The sequence below is a fragment of the Arachis hypogaea genome, chromosome 20, assembly GCF_003086295.3.
Source record: "Arachis hypogaea cultivar Tifrunner chromosome 20, arahy.Tifrunner.gnm2.J5K5, whole genome shotgun sequence".
Classification (NCBI taxonomy): Eukaryota; Viridiplantae; Streptophyta; class Magnoliopsida; order Fabales; family Fabaceae; genus Arachis; species Arachis hypogaea.
Genome location: NC_092055.1, coordinates 113325592 through 113341885, shown reverse-complemented (window position 1 = coordinate 113341885; position 16294 = coordinate 113325592). Strand labels below are relative to the sequence as shown.

The 16294-nt window shown below is 29.7% G+C and overlaps 1 protein-coding gene across 1 annotated transcript; it reads left to right on the top strand.

The window, feature by feature from the left end:
* The first annotated feature begins 8047 nt into the window (after window positions 1-8047).
* On the top strand, window positions 8048-13543 carry LOC112784665 (nicotinate N-methyltransferase 1). The gene is made up of 4 exons (XM_025827957.3): window positions 8048-8494; window positions 9305-9641; window positions 11813-11877; window positions 13077-13543. The coding sequence occupies exons 1-4, from the start codon at window positions 8114-8116 to the stop codon at window positions 13374-13376; spliced, it is 1083 nt and encodes a 360-aa protein (XP_025683742.1). The 5' UTR covers window positions 8048-8113; the 3' UTR covers window positions 13377-13543.
* The last annotated feature ends 2751 nt before the right edge of the window (window positions 13544-16294 follow it).

Sequence of the window (16294 nt, the reverse complement as noted above, 5' to 3'; positions counted from 1 at the left end):
AGACTTGAGTGATTGAAACCCTAAACACCGAGCATTGAGAGTGTATATATACCTAGTGAAGGTTTGATTACTCAATTCTATGTTTCCACACCTCATATTACGTATTACTGCAAGTTGCTTTATTTTGAATTCGAATCAATTCTTTGGATAGTGATTGCATTGAACAATTTCTTTGTTTAGCCCTATATGTCCATATTCTTACTTGAAAATTTGGTTGTTTGTTTTCACCAAATCAATAGGAAGCTATATTATAGATAGACATATATAGTATTTAGTATACTTGCATGCATATAGATAGTTGCATTCAATAAGTTGTTTACCCTTTGATAATTCTCCTTGTTACTGTTTAGCATGAGGACATGCTATTGTTTAAGTGTAGGGGAATTGATGAGTCCATATTTGATGATAATTTTTTTTCTTAAATTGGACGGATTTCATCATATAAACTCACAAAATAGCATACTTTTGTGATTTCTCCCTAAATTGGACCTAAATGTGAAAACATGCATTTTTGTACCTAAATTGATCATTTTAATTCCACTTTTATTCCATTCGATGCCGTGATATGTTTTGTGAGTGATTTCAGGTCTAATAGGCAAGAATGGCTAGACAAAAGTGGAAGGAAGTATGCAATGAAAGAGAACACATGAAGAAAACAAAGGAGAAGCACACAGCCAAGTGTGCGTACACACAACCTCCTGTGCGTACGCACAAGTGGTGAAATCAGCAAGTGTGCGTACGCACACATCTGTGTGTACGCACAAGTCCCTGCGCGTGACCTTATTAATGAAGCACGTGGCTCATGCTTTTGGGGGCTTCTTGGCCCAATTTTTGGAGTTGTTGAAGCCTTTTGGAGTGCTATATCAAAGAAAAATGAAGACATATCAAAGCAATTAGCTTAGGGAGCTCACTTAGATAGGAAAACACATAATTAGGAGTAGGAGTAGGAGTAGTGTAGAAAATTCTCTCTTAGGATTATTAATTAGGATTCATTGTAGCATTTTATAGTCAAGTTTTGGTCTTGGATTTTGCTTATCTCATTGTAAGTACTCTTTAATTTCAATACTCTTGTTACATTTTCTTATGGTTCAAGTATTTTGTTAATATATGCAATTTTGGTTTCTTGAATCTTTTATTTATGAATTTGATGCTTTATGATTTCTATATGCTTGATTTAGTTTCTATTATGGATATTGTGAATAGTTTGGTTTTAGTTTCCATTTTCCTTTGCAATTTTCTATGTTTTGCTTTATTGCCCACCAAGTGTTTGTGAAAATGTTACTTGGTAATTTTAAGTAGATTTTCACACCTTAACTTAGGAAATGAGTTCTTAGGATACTAGAGTCATAATATCCGACATTTAGTGGTAATTCTTGGGTAGTTAGTTGGCTCTTGTTTCCATTGACGCTAGCTTTTTACTAAGTAATTAGTAAGTTAGCTAGGACTTATGTATTAAGGTCAATTATGCTTGCTTGACTTACTCCTCGATGCTAGGGGTTGACGAAGTGAGATTAACTCATCATGGTTGCCATAGTTGTGGTTATGACGATAATATGATTTCTTTCTCATTCATAAGTCAAGGCTCTTTCATGTATTTATAGCATTTTCACTAAGTTTTAATCTTATCTTCCTTTAAATTGCATTAATTACCTTTTTGATCATTTCTTAGTTCTTTTATTCTTTAGTTCTTTTTACATTTTCCGTTTCATACTTCAAAACCCCCTTTCTTCACAACCAAGAAAGTGACACCTTCATTTGCATTGTCTGAGGGAAGACAACCCGAGACTTCAAACTCCCGGTTATTAATTGTTTTGGATTGTGACAAATCCTTGTATTATTAAAGTTTGATTAAGGTCAATTGGTTTGAGAATATACTTATAACGTCCATTTCATTTCGTGAAATTCTGAACCTACTTTTAGCCTCACATCAATAATTAGTTGGTTTCTCTTTTGAAAAGAATTTTGGATGTTAAACTTTTGATTTTTGAAAACATACATAAGATGAGCAACAATTATTATACTTCGAAAACGGTTTTATTTTACATATCTTTTTTATTTAATTTACAAAAATACTTAGATTTGTAGCGAAATCGTTGTTAATAAAATTTTTTCTATATGCCAGTTCTATATTAAAAATATAATTTATCCAATTTTTATAAATATGAGATAATTTCATTTGTTAACTAATTTTTTAAATTAAGTTCATTTCACTTGACTTTAAGCAAGAACAACTTCAAGCTGGCATAATGTATGGGAGGTTAAAGATGCCTTGAATAAATAATGCTAGTATAATGACTAAAGTTAAAGATGCCTGATTCATATTTTTCATGTGATTAAATGGTCTATAATGGGTTTTTTTTTTTTTTTCCTGCTCGGTTAACACGTGAAAAATAAGAAAACATGTACCACGCAAGGGATAGTACTGATCGTGAGATACTACTCCACGCTGTATATTCAGTTTTTTATTTAAAAATAATAATTTATAATTATTATAACAAATAATAAATATTCTAACTCACTTTATATTCATTAAATACGTATAATAATCCCAATATAAAATTAATCAGGATGACAAATACTTTACACTCTAATTAAAATAGGTCTTGTGTTTAATAATAATAATAATAATATAATAGAGCACTCTATTATACAAATTAAAATTATATAAAAAAAGAATATAAATTTTTTTATAGTTATTTTTTATTATATTATTATTATTCAAAATGTAGACTCTAATTTCTCAAGTATTATTTTATTTTATAAAAAAAAATCTGTAAACTTGTATATTTAGTTTTTTACCCTATAATTCATCATAATATAATTGCATTATTGATCAATTAAATAAGCTATATGCATACGGCATACCTAACCCGATTATTATTTATATCTATGTACTTTCTAGCTAATTGCTTATATTATACATTTCTCTTCAAAAAAATCAGGTGAGAAGATATAATTTTTCAATTTATATACGCATTTAATATTAGAGAAATTCTAAATGATTAATTTTTTTCTTAATTTTAATTTATATTTAAATTACTTCTTGTTCATTTTTCTTTTTTTTATACTAAAAGTGTTGGCCTTTCTAACATTACTCTTAAAATTAATAGGTATTTGTTTTAGATATTCAATCTATTCTACACTACACATATGCTACTTACCGTCAGTTACTGATGGACGCTGCAAAAGTAGAAGTTATTGTCAATAAATTACAAAGTTATTGGTAAAATCGAAAACTGTTGCGATAAGGATGAAAATGGATGACCATGAGCATATCATCTTTTCTATGCTGAATGGCTACATTATCAAAGTCATTACATTTAATGATAGTTGAAAATAATAGCCTCCTTACATGTATAAATAGACAACCTCAGTGCATGATATGGACACAGCAATAAAATATTTTTCACTCTCTCTTTCTTATACTATTCTTCCTCTCTTATATTCTTTACTACAATATTAATATATTAATTATATTGTTATAGTAATTATGGTAAATAGTAATCCTAGAGTTATCTAATTATATTTTTATATTTTATATTTGTTACTTATTCCGTATTTATTTAGTTATTTTACAACACGTTATCAGCACGGAGTTCTAGCCAAATTTAGGAAGATTTCAGGTAACAAATTTTTATTATGTCGAAACTCTTTCATCTTGAATATAATACTTTTGATATATCTGAAAATAATTATTTATCATGGATATAGATGTTGAAATCCATTTTGATTCAATGGATCTTGGAGATACCATTGAGGTTGAAAATAATACATCCCAAAAGGATAAAGTCATAGCCATAATTTTTCTTCGTCGTCATCTTGACGTATGATTGAAAAATGAATATCCCACATTAAAAGATCCTGCAGATCTGTGGAAAGACCTTGAAGAAAGGTACAATCATGTGATACTTTCTCAAGCCCGATATGTTAGAGAAAATTTTCTTAACCTTCCATGCCTCGAATGTGCTCCTGCAGTAGCAGTATCGAGAAAAATGATTTAAAAATATTTTGAGCTAATTTATTGCTTTCTTGTTGCTGAACGCAACAATGAGTTGCTTTTAAGAAATCATGAAGCGCGCCGAGTGGCGCCGCCCCATTTCCTGAAGTAAATGCGGCAAATTATAACCCCAGAAGAGGCAAATGGCAAGATTTTGATAACAAGAAAAATTATGGAAGGAAAAGAAATTATGTTCATAAAAAAGGATCTCACCAGAAGTGAGATAAAGAAAGAAACAATGGGCAAAGTAAATCAATTAAGGATAAATGCTTCCGTTGTGGTGGAAAGGGCCATTGGTCACGTACCTTTCGTACCCCAAGGCACTTAGTTGATCTTTATCAAGAATCTTTGAAAAAGGATGACAAAGGAAAGGAAACAAATTTTGTTTCAAATAATGAAAATTCCACCACTCATTATGATGTATCTAATTTCTTTAAGGATTTTGAAGGAAATATTGGCTATTTGATCAATGATGGAATAGTTTGATATATGTATGTGTTTGTTAAGTCTTCATGTGAATAATTTTACTGTGCATGTACTTCTATTTATTTTATTATTATTATTTGTCTTTGAAGAGAAATGGCAAGGATATATTCTGAAGATATTTGCCTTGCGGATAGTGCAAGTTCGCACACTATTCTTCAAAGTGATATATATTTTACTCATCTTGTGCCAAAAGAAGAGTATATTAATACTATTATTGGCTCAGGCAATGTGATAGAATGCTCCGGAAGAGCTATAATTTTGTTTCCTGGAGGAACAAAATTTGTAATAAATAATGCACTATTATCTACCAAGTCTCTGAGGAACTTGTTGAGTTTCAAAGATATTCGCCGAAATGGATATCATATTGAAACGATGAATGAGGGAAATCATGAGTATTTATGTATCACAACTCATGATTCAAATAAGAAAGTTATATTAGAAAAATTACCCTCACTTTCATCTGGATTGTATTATACCAAGATTAGTGCAATTGAATCACATGTCATTGTAAACCAGAAGTTTACTAGCCCAAATGAATTCATAACTTGGCATGATAGATTGGGCCATCCGGGAAGAACCATGATGAGGAGAATTATTAAAAACTCTCATGGACATTCACTAAAGAACCAGAAGATTCTTAAATCTAGTAAATTTTGTTGTGCTACATGTTCTCAAGGGAAGTTAATTTTAAGGCCATCACCAGTAAAGATTGGATTTGAGTTCCCTGAATTCCTAAGAAGGATTCAAGGTGATATATGTGGACCTATTCATCCATCATGTGGATCTTTTAGATATTTTATGGTCCTGATAGACGCATCTTTGAGATGGTCATATGTGTGCTTATTATCTTCTCGCAACTTGGCGTTTGCGAGATTACTGGTTCAAATTATTCGATTAAAAGCACAATTTCCAGAAAATCCAATCAAAGCAATTCGTCTTGATAATGCTGGTGAATTTACTTCCCAAGCATTTGATGCTTATTGTATGGCTAATGGAATAAGTGTTGAACACCCAGTAGCTTATGTTCACACACAAAATGGGTTAGCAGAATCACTTATTAAACGCCTCCAATTGATTGCTAGACCCTTGCTTACGAGAACAAATCTCCCAACCTCGGTTTGGGGGCATGCTATTTTACATGCCGCAGCACTTATTCGTTTGAGGCCAACGAGTTACCATAAGTTCTCTCCTATGCAATTAGCTTTTGGCCAGCAGCCAAATGTTTCCCATTTAAGAATATTTGGGTGTGCGATATATGTTCCCATTGTACCACCAAATCGCACCAAAATGGGACCCCAAAAAAAATTGGGGATATATGTTGGATATGATTCTCCCTCTATAGTGAGGTATCTTGAAATACAAACGGGAGATGTATTTAAAGTTCGGTTTGCGGATTGTCATTTTGATGAATCAAATTTTCCAACATTAGGGGGAGAGAATAAGCTTCCTAAAAAGGAACTTAATTGGAATGCATCATCATTGATGCATTTAGATCCTCGATCAGGGCAATGTGAACTAGAAGTTCAAAAGATTATACATTTGCAAAGAATAGCAGATGAATTGCCTGATGCATTTTCTGATACAAAGAGGATAACCAAATCTTATATACCAGCGGAAAATGCCCCAATTCGAATTGATGTCCCAGTAGGACAAGTAGCCACTGAAGCAAAATCACGCCAGAAGCGTGGAAGGGCAGAAAATGCCCCAATTCGAATTGATATCCCAGTAGGACAAATAGCCACTGAAGCAAATTTACGCCAGAAGCGTGGCAGGCCTGTCGGTTCCAAAGATAAAAATCCTCAAAAGAGAAAAGAGGTAAATATTCCTGTTGAAAAAGACATAGTAAAGACACCTGCAGTTGTCCAAAATTCTGATATAATGCCAGAAGACGTTCAGGTACCTGAAAATTTTGAAAATGACGAGATCTCGATAAATTATGTCTTTACAGGAAAGAAATGGAACCGAAATAAGACAATTGTCAATGAAATATTTGCATATAACGTGGCATTAAATATCGTGCATGAAAGCAAGGATCTTGAGTCAAGATCAGTCGAAGAATGTCGACTAAGGAATGATTGGCCAAAATGGAAAGAAGTCATGAAGGCTGAGTTAGACTCACTTGCAAAACGTGAAGTCTTTAGACCTGTAGTCCGTACACCTGCAGATGTAAAACCTGTTGGATACAAATGGGTATTTGTGAGAAAACGAAGTGAGAAAAATGAAGTTATACGCTATAAAGTCCGACTTGTGGCACAAGGTTTCTCACAAAGGCCTGGTATAGATTATGAAGAAATGTATTCCCCTGTAGTGGATGCGATAACATTGCGTTATTTGGTCAGTTTATCCGCATATCATAAACTACATATGCACTTAATGGATGTGGTAACAGCCTATTTATATGGCTCATTAGATTGGGATATCTATATGAAAGTCCCTGAAGGACTAAAGATATCTAAACCATCCAATGAATATTCGCAAGGGTTATACTCAGTCAAATTGCAAAGATCTTTATATGGTCTAAAGCAATCCGGACGAATGTGGTATAATCGTCTTACAGAGTATCTGGCCAAAAACGGATTCAAGAATGATGATATCTGCCCATGTGTTTTCATAAAGAAAACTACATCTGGGTTCATTATAATTTCTGTGTACGTTGATGATTTAAATATTATTGGGACTCCTGAAGAGATTCCAACAATTATAAAAACTCTAAAAGAAGAGTTTGAGATGAAAGATCTTGGAAAGACTAAGTTTTGTCTCGGCCTGCAGATCGAGCATATAAAAAGTGGGATTTTTATTCATCAAACAACATACACAGAAAAGATCTTGAAAAGATTTTATATGGATAAGTCACATCCCTTGAGTACCCCAATGATCGTAAGATCTTTGGATGTGGAGAAGGATCAATTCCGTCCTAAAGAAGGAAATGAAGATATACTTGGTCCTGAAGTACCATATCTGAGTGCCATTGGAGTACTAATGTATCTTGCTAATAATACAAGACCCGATATATCATTTGCTGTGAATTTACTAGCAAGGTATAGTTCCTCTCCAACCAGAAGACATTGGAGTGGAATCAAGCAAATCTTTCGATATCTTCATGGAACGGTTGATATGGGATTGTTTTATCCATATGGATCCAAGTCACAACTAGTTGGCTATGCAGATGCCAGATACTTGTCTGATCCACATAAAGGGAGATCTCAAACAGGATACTTGTTCATATATGGTGGAACAGCTATATCATGGAGGTCCACGAAACAGACGATTGCTGCAACATCCTCTAATCATGCCGAAATACTAGCAATTCATGAAGCAAGTCGCGAGTGTTTTTGGCTGAGGAGTTTGATCCAATATATCCTGTCATCATGTGGACTGATTGATCATAAGATAGCTCCAACTGTCCTGTTCGAAGATAATACATCATGCATTGCTCAACTTAAAGGCGGATACATCAAAGGTGATAGAACAAAGCATATTTATCCCAAATTCTTCTTCACTCATGAAAGGTGATAGAACAAAGCATATTTATATCCTCGGCAGCTATAAATACGTGGATAATGTTATCTTGGTACTACACACAACAAAATAAAGACGAGTGTAAGAAGAAAGGAGGAGTAGGTACTAATAATGGAGATGAAGATGAATGGGATTACTACCACCACTTGTGAGTCTCAAAACAAAGCGAGGCTTGCAATTCTGGAACTTGCACACATGATGAGTGTCCCAATGTCCCTCGTCGCCGTCATCAATCTCAAGGTCCCCCAAGCCATATGGCAAGGCGGTTCCAACGCTCCCATCTCCGCCTCTCAAATTCTCGCCCGCGGTGGTGCCGCCTATGACGCTGAGAACCTTCAGCGCATTCTCCGCTTGCTGGCCAGCTATAACATATTCCTGGAACACCTTAATAGCAGCGGTGAAAGGAAGTATTCACTCACTGATATTGGCAAAACTCTCATTGATGATGCTGAAGGTTTGTCCTATGCATATTACATGCTCCAGCACCATCAGGTTAGTTTTTCTCTAACTTCTCACCTATTTATTAACACATAATTTATTATTATTATTATTATTATTATTATTATTATTATTATACGAATTTTTATATTGACCACATTAAAATTTGAAGAGTAAATACCATTAGTTCTAAGGATTTTTACATCGAATATTTTTATTCTTAACAAATTTTTTTCTCTATCAGTTCTAAAAAATTATTCTCAATAGATAGATTGATTTTTCTTTCATTCTCAGTCAAATTTTTAATATGTGTATAGAACAAATAATTTTTTAATAAATTTTATTATAAGACAATTATTAAACTTTTTTTTAAATGATAAAAAAACTAATCTGTCAGACAAAAATAATTTTTTAAAATTTTTAGAGAATAAAAATTTATTAATTAAGAACTAAAGTATTTATCTGATCTAAAATTTTTTAAGGATTAATTTTAGTATTGATTCAAATTTAAATTTAAGAACTTATATAAATGGTATTTAATTGTATATTTTATTTGTATTTTTATTTTTAATATTTTTTATTTTTAAAATTTTATAAAAAAATAATTAAAATAATAAAATCTTATTTTTTATTTAATTTTCATCTCCTACATTTTCCTTCATAAATTCTGAAATAAAAAACATTACAAATAAAAATACAATATAAAAACACAAACGAAACACGCTCTAAGTCTCTCCATGTATAACAGACTATTTATAGTATTAGCTGATGTTATGTTAAATGGTGAATAATATAATATACACCCAAATAAAGAGGCCAGCTAGAACTACTTATTATTTTACTTTGTATTTACATAATAACTAGGATGCATTGATGCGAGCATGGCCATTGATGGAGGAGACAGTGAAGGATCCAACAGTGGAGCCATTCAAGAAAGCAAACGGAGAGGGTGCAATTTCATATTATACAAAGAGACCAGATGTATTGAAATTGGCTGTTAAATCCTTATGTGGAATGTCCATACCTTTAATGAAGGACATCTTGGATTCCTATGATGGCTTCCAAGGTGTGGACACATTGGTTGATGTTGGTGGCAACAATGGTATCTCTTTACGCTCGATCATGGAAAAATACCCAAATGTGCGTAAGGGCATCAACTTTGATCTTCCAGATATGGTGGCCAATGCACCACAGATTCCAGGTGCATATTTATATATGTGTGCTAATTAATTTAAGAGAAGTCAACAACTTTTAATATTTTTTTGTCATCACTATTTAGTGTAAAAATACTAAATTGTCATTTTATAAATTCATACGTGTAAATTTTAAAAAACGTAAATACAAATTATATTAATTTATGGGTATAAAATATATTAATTTATGTGTACAAAATTTTAATAAATATAATTATAAATTATATATTTCTTATGTGTAAAATATTTGTAAATATAGATACAAATTATTGTTGATTAAGTGTCAGTAAAAAATTATAATATTTACTAGTCATATAACATTGCTCTTAATTTAATTTCTATTATGTATAAAAGTCATTATTTTCTATGTTTGTTAGAATTTTTAAAAGTTTATCATTCGAATAAAATTAAAATTTCAGATTAGTCATCGAATCATTTTAATTACTGATTTAGTAATTTATTGGTATATCTGATTGAACCGTTGATTTAATAAAAAAAATTATTTCTTAATAGAATAACAAATAAAATATAAATAAATACAAATTTGTTGTAATGAGAACCCAAAATATTCTAAAGTTAAGTGAACAGCTTACAATCTTGCGAATAATAATATTTTTTAAACATTTTTGTGTTAAACATTATTGCTAGATGACAAGAACATATTTGCTATCAGAATCCAAAAGAATCTTCATAACCAAAACTCAAAATTAAAAAAATCAAGGAAAAGTTTAGGCCAACAACTTTTGTGTTTTTGACTAGTATTTAATTATTAAAATAGATGTAATCTCACACCATTAAAAATATTATTGATGGCCAATTGATAATTATAAAACACCAAAATTAATGACCCTAGTATTTCTCAAAAACCAATTTAAAATAAAAAATTCTAAAAAAAAGCATAACAGAAAATAAAATAATCATAACAAAATATTAGAATAAAAAATCGATTCAGAAACAAAATTCAACATAGAACCCAAATTTAAAACAAAAAATTAGAATCGACAACAAATAATTATAACGAAAAATCAGAATAAAAAATAATAACAGAACTAAAAACAAATAATCAAATCCAAAAAAATTAAAACAAATAATTATGTTTAAAAAACAAAAAGTAAAAATTCAACAGCTAAATGTAAATAAGAAAAATAAAACCAAATAATTTATCTGAGACATCTACATTCTAGAAGTAAAGTTTTAGAGAGCTGGGTAAAGGATGTGGAGGAATGCAACTATTTACTGTGCTGATTGCATCACGGAGGACGACAGCGACTACGAGTTCTGCGGAGGACGATGGGCGACGGTTTGGAAGTGCGACTACGAGCGATGGGCGAGTTTCGAAGAGGACGACGGGCGACGGCTTCGAAGTGCGACGATAGACGATGAGCAATGAATAACGGCCGCTGTGACCGTAAGGGAGGAAAAGGGTGAGCTAGGAATGGCAACGGTGGAAGGGCTGAGCGGCACTGAGAAGGAGAGTGGAGAGAAGCTGAGTCTGAGTGAGGGTTAAGGGAGAGACTGGACTCTGAACTGGAGTGGAGAGAGCTATAACAATGCTGGAGAAGTGGAGAGTGTACTAGATTATTAGGGTCAGGTTTAAATGAGGAATTGAGGTCAGGTTTTAACGATGACGTTTCATGAGAATCGATCGAATCCTGGTTCGATTTGTCTACCTAAAAATTGACTGATTCAGTAGTTTACAAGCGATTTTAAGATTGATAAATTTTTACAATAAATCAAACTGTACTAATGTTCAATTTGCAGTTGGAATGGTCTAATCAGTCAATTAGGTCCAATTTTTAGAACCATGCATAAGATAAATGGACTCATGTACCTTAAGTTGTGAATTACAAATTAAATATGAGAAATTTTAGGTGCCGACATTTTAGTATAAAAAAGAGAAAGTTGGTTAGTATTTAGTATTGATTTAAAAATAAGGTAAAAATAAAAAAAAATGTTGGTCATTTATAATTTTTCTTTAAATATATTTTTTAGTTAATTAATTTTACCTATACATGCATTATGCACGTTTAAAGTGGAACTTAAACTCTAAAGTGGTGGTAGAAAGTTTTAGTTTCACTTAATTATTACGTACCTGCCTACTAATTATATTGGTTTATGTCACTTTGCTTTACTTTTTGGGATATTAATTTACTCTTAAAATTTTCATACTATATTGTAGGTGTAACTCATGTGGGTGGCGACGCGTTTGAATCTGTTCCTAGTGGAGATGCCATCTTCATAAAGGTGTCCCTCTTAATTTAGAAAATAGAAAATGAAATTCCCCTTTTTATAATTAATACATATTACTTTTTGAAAGGTTAAAATAATTTACTTGACCAAAATACATATCCTTTAATAATTATTATAATTATATGAATAAATTGTTGATAATTATTTGGTTGATTTAAATAATAATTATAATAATATAGAATATATATTTATTGTTAATTTAAGAATTTTATATATTTTTAATATTGTATCATTAATTATGAAATATATAAAAATTTAAATATTTTTATAATGATGTTAAAATATTTTATATTATGTGATAAAATGTTAAAAATAAATAAAATTTATTATAATCATAAGAAATATTTATTATTATTATTACTATTATAATTTGAAAAAATAAAATAATCATTACTAATTTATATATATAATTATTATAATCATTGTTGTAAAATATTTTGATCAAATGGACTAAAAATAGATGATTTCATTCTCACAAAAAAATATATATTTTATAAATAGAGAAAAAAAAAGTATCATTAACACAAGAGAAGAGGAGTATAATTTTTTTTTAGATAATAAAGCATACGTAAAATCGAAACATTTTAATAATCAGCTTAAATAAAATTTGAAATTAGTTTTCATTTAAATATGGGGAAGAGATTATAAACTAACTTTTTTTTTCAACCAACAATAAGCCACCAACGTTATTCTTTTCTTTTAAATTTATCTTTTTCTCCTTTTTAATATTTGTTTATTCATTATTTTGTTGGCTGTTTATTGATTAGAAAAGGTTAGTTCTCTAGCAAAATCATTTTTATAAAATGATTGGTTTTAAGTGCTAAACAATTATATTTTTTTCAGAAAATTCAAACTATTACTGTCTAAATGATTGATAATTTAAATTATACTTTACCTAGTTCATAAATATATTTTTAGGTTAATTTATATTTAAATATACGAATATGTATAAAAAAAATAAATTTGTTATAAATTAGAGGAAGTAATCTCTTAAAGAACTTATAGCAAATGATGAATACAGAGGCCAATCATTAATAAACAATGCAAATAGTACTAAAGAATTAAGGCAGAAATTTTGTAACTAACTTCTATATCTATATAACAAAATTTGCAATTTCTCTAATAAGTTTAACATAAGAAATTTATTTGAATACATCAACTGATGAATCAGTAATGCACGTATGAGCATGCAGTGGGTCCTGTTAGCATGGACAGATGAGGAATGCAAGAAAGTTTTCCAGAATTGCTATAAGGCGCTTCCAGCGAACGGAAAAGTGATCGCTTGCGAGCCGGTGGCGCCGGAGATGACGGATGACAGCCAGAGAACAAGAGCATTGCTTGCTGGTGACATATTCATAATGACAATGTATAGAACCAAGGGGAAGCACAGGACTGAACAACAATTCAAAGAGCTTGCTACTTCTGCTGGATTTTCTCACTTTCGTGCTTTCTATATTGATCCTTACATGGCTGTGCTTGAATTTCACAAATGATCCATTCAAGTAACGTATGTGATGCATGTTGTTATTAAGTCCCTACTTATGATGAATCATCAAAAATAATGGGCACAAATAATTATTATTAGGAACAGTAACTATGAATACACTTCTTGAGATTGTTCCTAATAAATTTTAGAATAAAGTATTATTTTGTTCTCTAACTTTTGGGACGAATTCTAATTTAATCTCTAACGTTTTAAATATTCTATTTCAATTTCAAAAACTTTTAAATGTTCTATTTCAATCCCAAAAAAATTTTAAGTGGGTTCAATATTGTCTCACAATTAAATTTGATGCAAACAATTCGCATATTGAAAAGCTAATAGCATTCGATTTCAGTATATAAGTAAAATCAATCTACGAACCATCACATCACTGATATAAAAAAATTTTCTTTGATTTTAAAACGATGATTGATTGTTAGAATATGAAATTTTATAAAAAAAATTAAGGAGAAGTGTTACACAAAAATTTTAGTTATATTTTTTTAACACATTATAGAAGATATAATTTAATTAATGACTTTATTAATGTCTACGTTACTCATTTCATTAATTATTAATATCAAATTTAACAGTAAAATCACATTGAACCTATTTAAATTTTTTTAGAACAAAATAAAATATTAAAAATTAAATTAAAATTTAACCCAAACATTTATACAAAAATAATACTACTCTACCTTAAATTTTAAATCCTTCCCTTTAATCTCAAAATTTTTTTTGCTAGGGTCCTTTTTTTTTGGTGAACTGCTAGGGTCCTTTTTGTTGTTATATGAAAAATGCTTCAACTACGACACTTATTATAATATATTGTTTTATTTTTTAATTTTAACTTGTTATAAAGTATTCTAGGAATTTTTTTAAAATAATATTTTATTTATTAAAATAGATAATTTATAATATTTTTACTGATTTATATTGTTTTAGTTATTTTGTTTATAATATAAATGAAATAAGGTTATATAAATTTTATTCACACTATCAATAAAAAGATAAGACACATTTATTATTACACGTGTATCACGTATCATATTTGTAAATATATTGTGTAAACAAGATAAGCGGTTTGTTTGTTAGTGGCGAGGGAACTTGATTACTTGAAGTGGGAAGAAGAAAACAACATTATTGATTGGTATTAATTTTATAATCTTTGGTGGGTTGAAGGAGTGGAAGATGATGTGGACACAATAATTGAGAAAAATTCGGTTCAATAAAAATGATAATTGATAATGGTTAGATACTTTATATGTTTGATTAAATTGATAATTTATATTCCATTTAGACTATGAGTTTTTAAACTATATCCAGCTAAAGTTGGGACTTGAATCTGAGTGCAGCATGCTACTGTAATGATTATTTTTTTCACTTTGCTGCGTGGTCCTTTGGTTTGGGCTTTAACTATTTTTTCCAAAAAGAAATTACCAAAAAATTGAATATATAATGGGATTTAACCATTTAGTATTTAATGCAAGAAATTCTATTCCCGAAAATGGTAAGTCTCATTTTAATGTTAACCATTTATTGATTTCAATGATTTTGGTTTGGGAAAGAAATCATACTCAGATACTATTTATTATTTGAAAATATATTTAGCATGAGTTTAATTTTACATATATATTAATGTTAAATACATATAACGTTAGTTAATTTTTATTGAAAATGAAACATTAATTTAATCATCAAAATTATTCCCTAAAACAAATACATGAATAACTTAATATTAGAAAAGAAAATAAAAAATTAAATAAATATCATATACATTTTATTAAAATATTTTATAATTTTTGCTTCTATATCTAACAAACAAATTAAACCTATATATCTTTTTATTAAAAATTATATTAATATAAAAAGATTAATCGATGATGTGCATTAAAAAAAGTGATTGGTTTGGGCGTTTTCATATTCATTTTTAATAAAAATAAAAATAAAACATAAAAATATAATTGATTAAATATTTTAAAAATATTTTATTAAAAATATTTTTTTTAAATATAGAATAAAATTGAAAACGTATTTTTCTTGTATTCAGAATTTTTAATTATCACTTTTAAAAATATTTTTAATCCAAAACACAGGATTTTGGATTTTGAGTTTAACATTAGAATCTCTCTTAGTCTTGGACTTTTTTTTTTCTCCTCTTCCTTCTACTATCAGTTTCTAACTTTTTATGCATGATTTTTTTTTCTTCTACCATTAGTTATTTAATGTGCCAATTCCTCCGTTTTCTCCCACCAAATGTTATTGCGAGGTCTTCTATTTTCTAACAAGTTTATATAGACATTTTTTTAAAAAAATAAAGATAAAATTTTTAATAGAAAAAGTACAGGATACGAATATACTACCTGTCAATTTATTGTCAATAATAATTAATTATTATATTTTAAATATATGTATAAGAAAATACATCCAGGAGATACATCTATAAAGACACTTCTATTAAACACAACTATAAAAAAAAATATTTTTATTAAACACATATACAAAGACACTTTTTTTGGTTCCCACGGTATCCCCCAACCCGGCAGGTCAAGGACTAATCCGTCGCGGTACTAAGCTCCAACCCGGCAGGTCAAGGACTAATCCGTCGCGGTACTAAGCTCCATTTAAGGGTTTGCCGTTGGCTAATGGGTTACTGCATGCACAAGGCGAGATTCGAACCCCCAACACTTGCTTAAGTGGACTAGTGAGCTAACCACTAGACCAACCCAACTTGGTTTCTATAAAGACACTTTTATTAAACACAACTATAACTAAGAATTGGTAGAAATTGGTAGAATCTTTGTTAATAACGTAGTGAAATTGTTTTTAATATAATCAATTTTTTTAAAGATAAAATTTTATTAATTAATTTCAAAAAGAAATGACATAATTTCTTAATATAGATATTATTCAGCTAAATAAATCAAG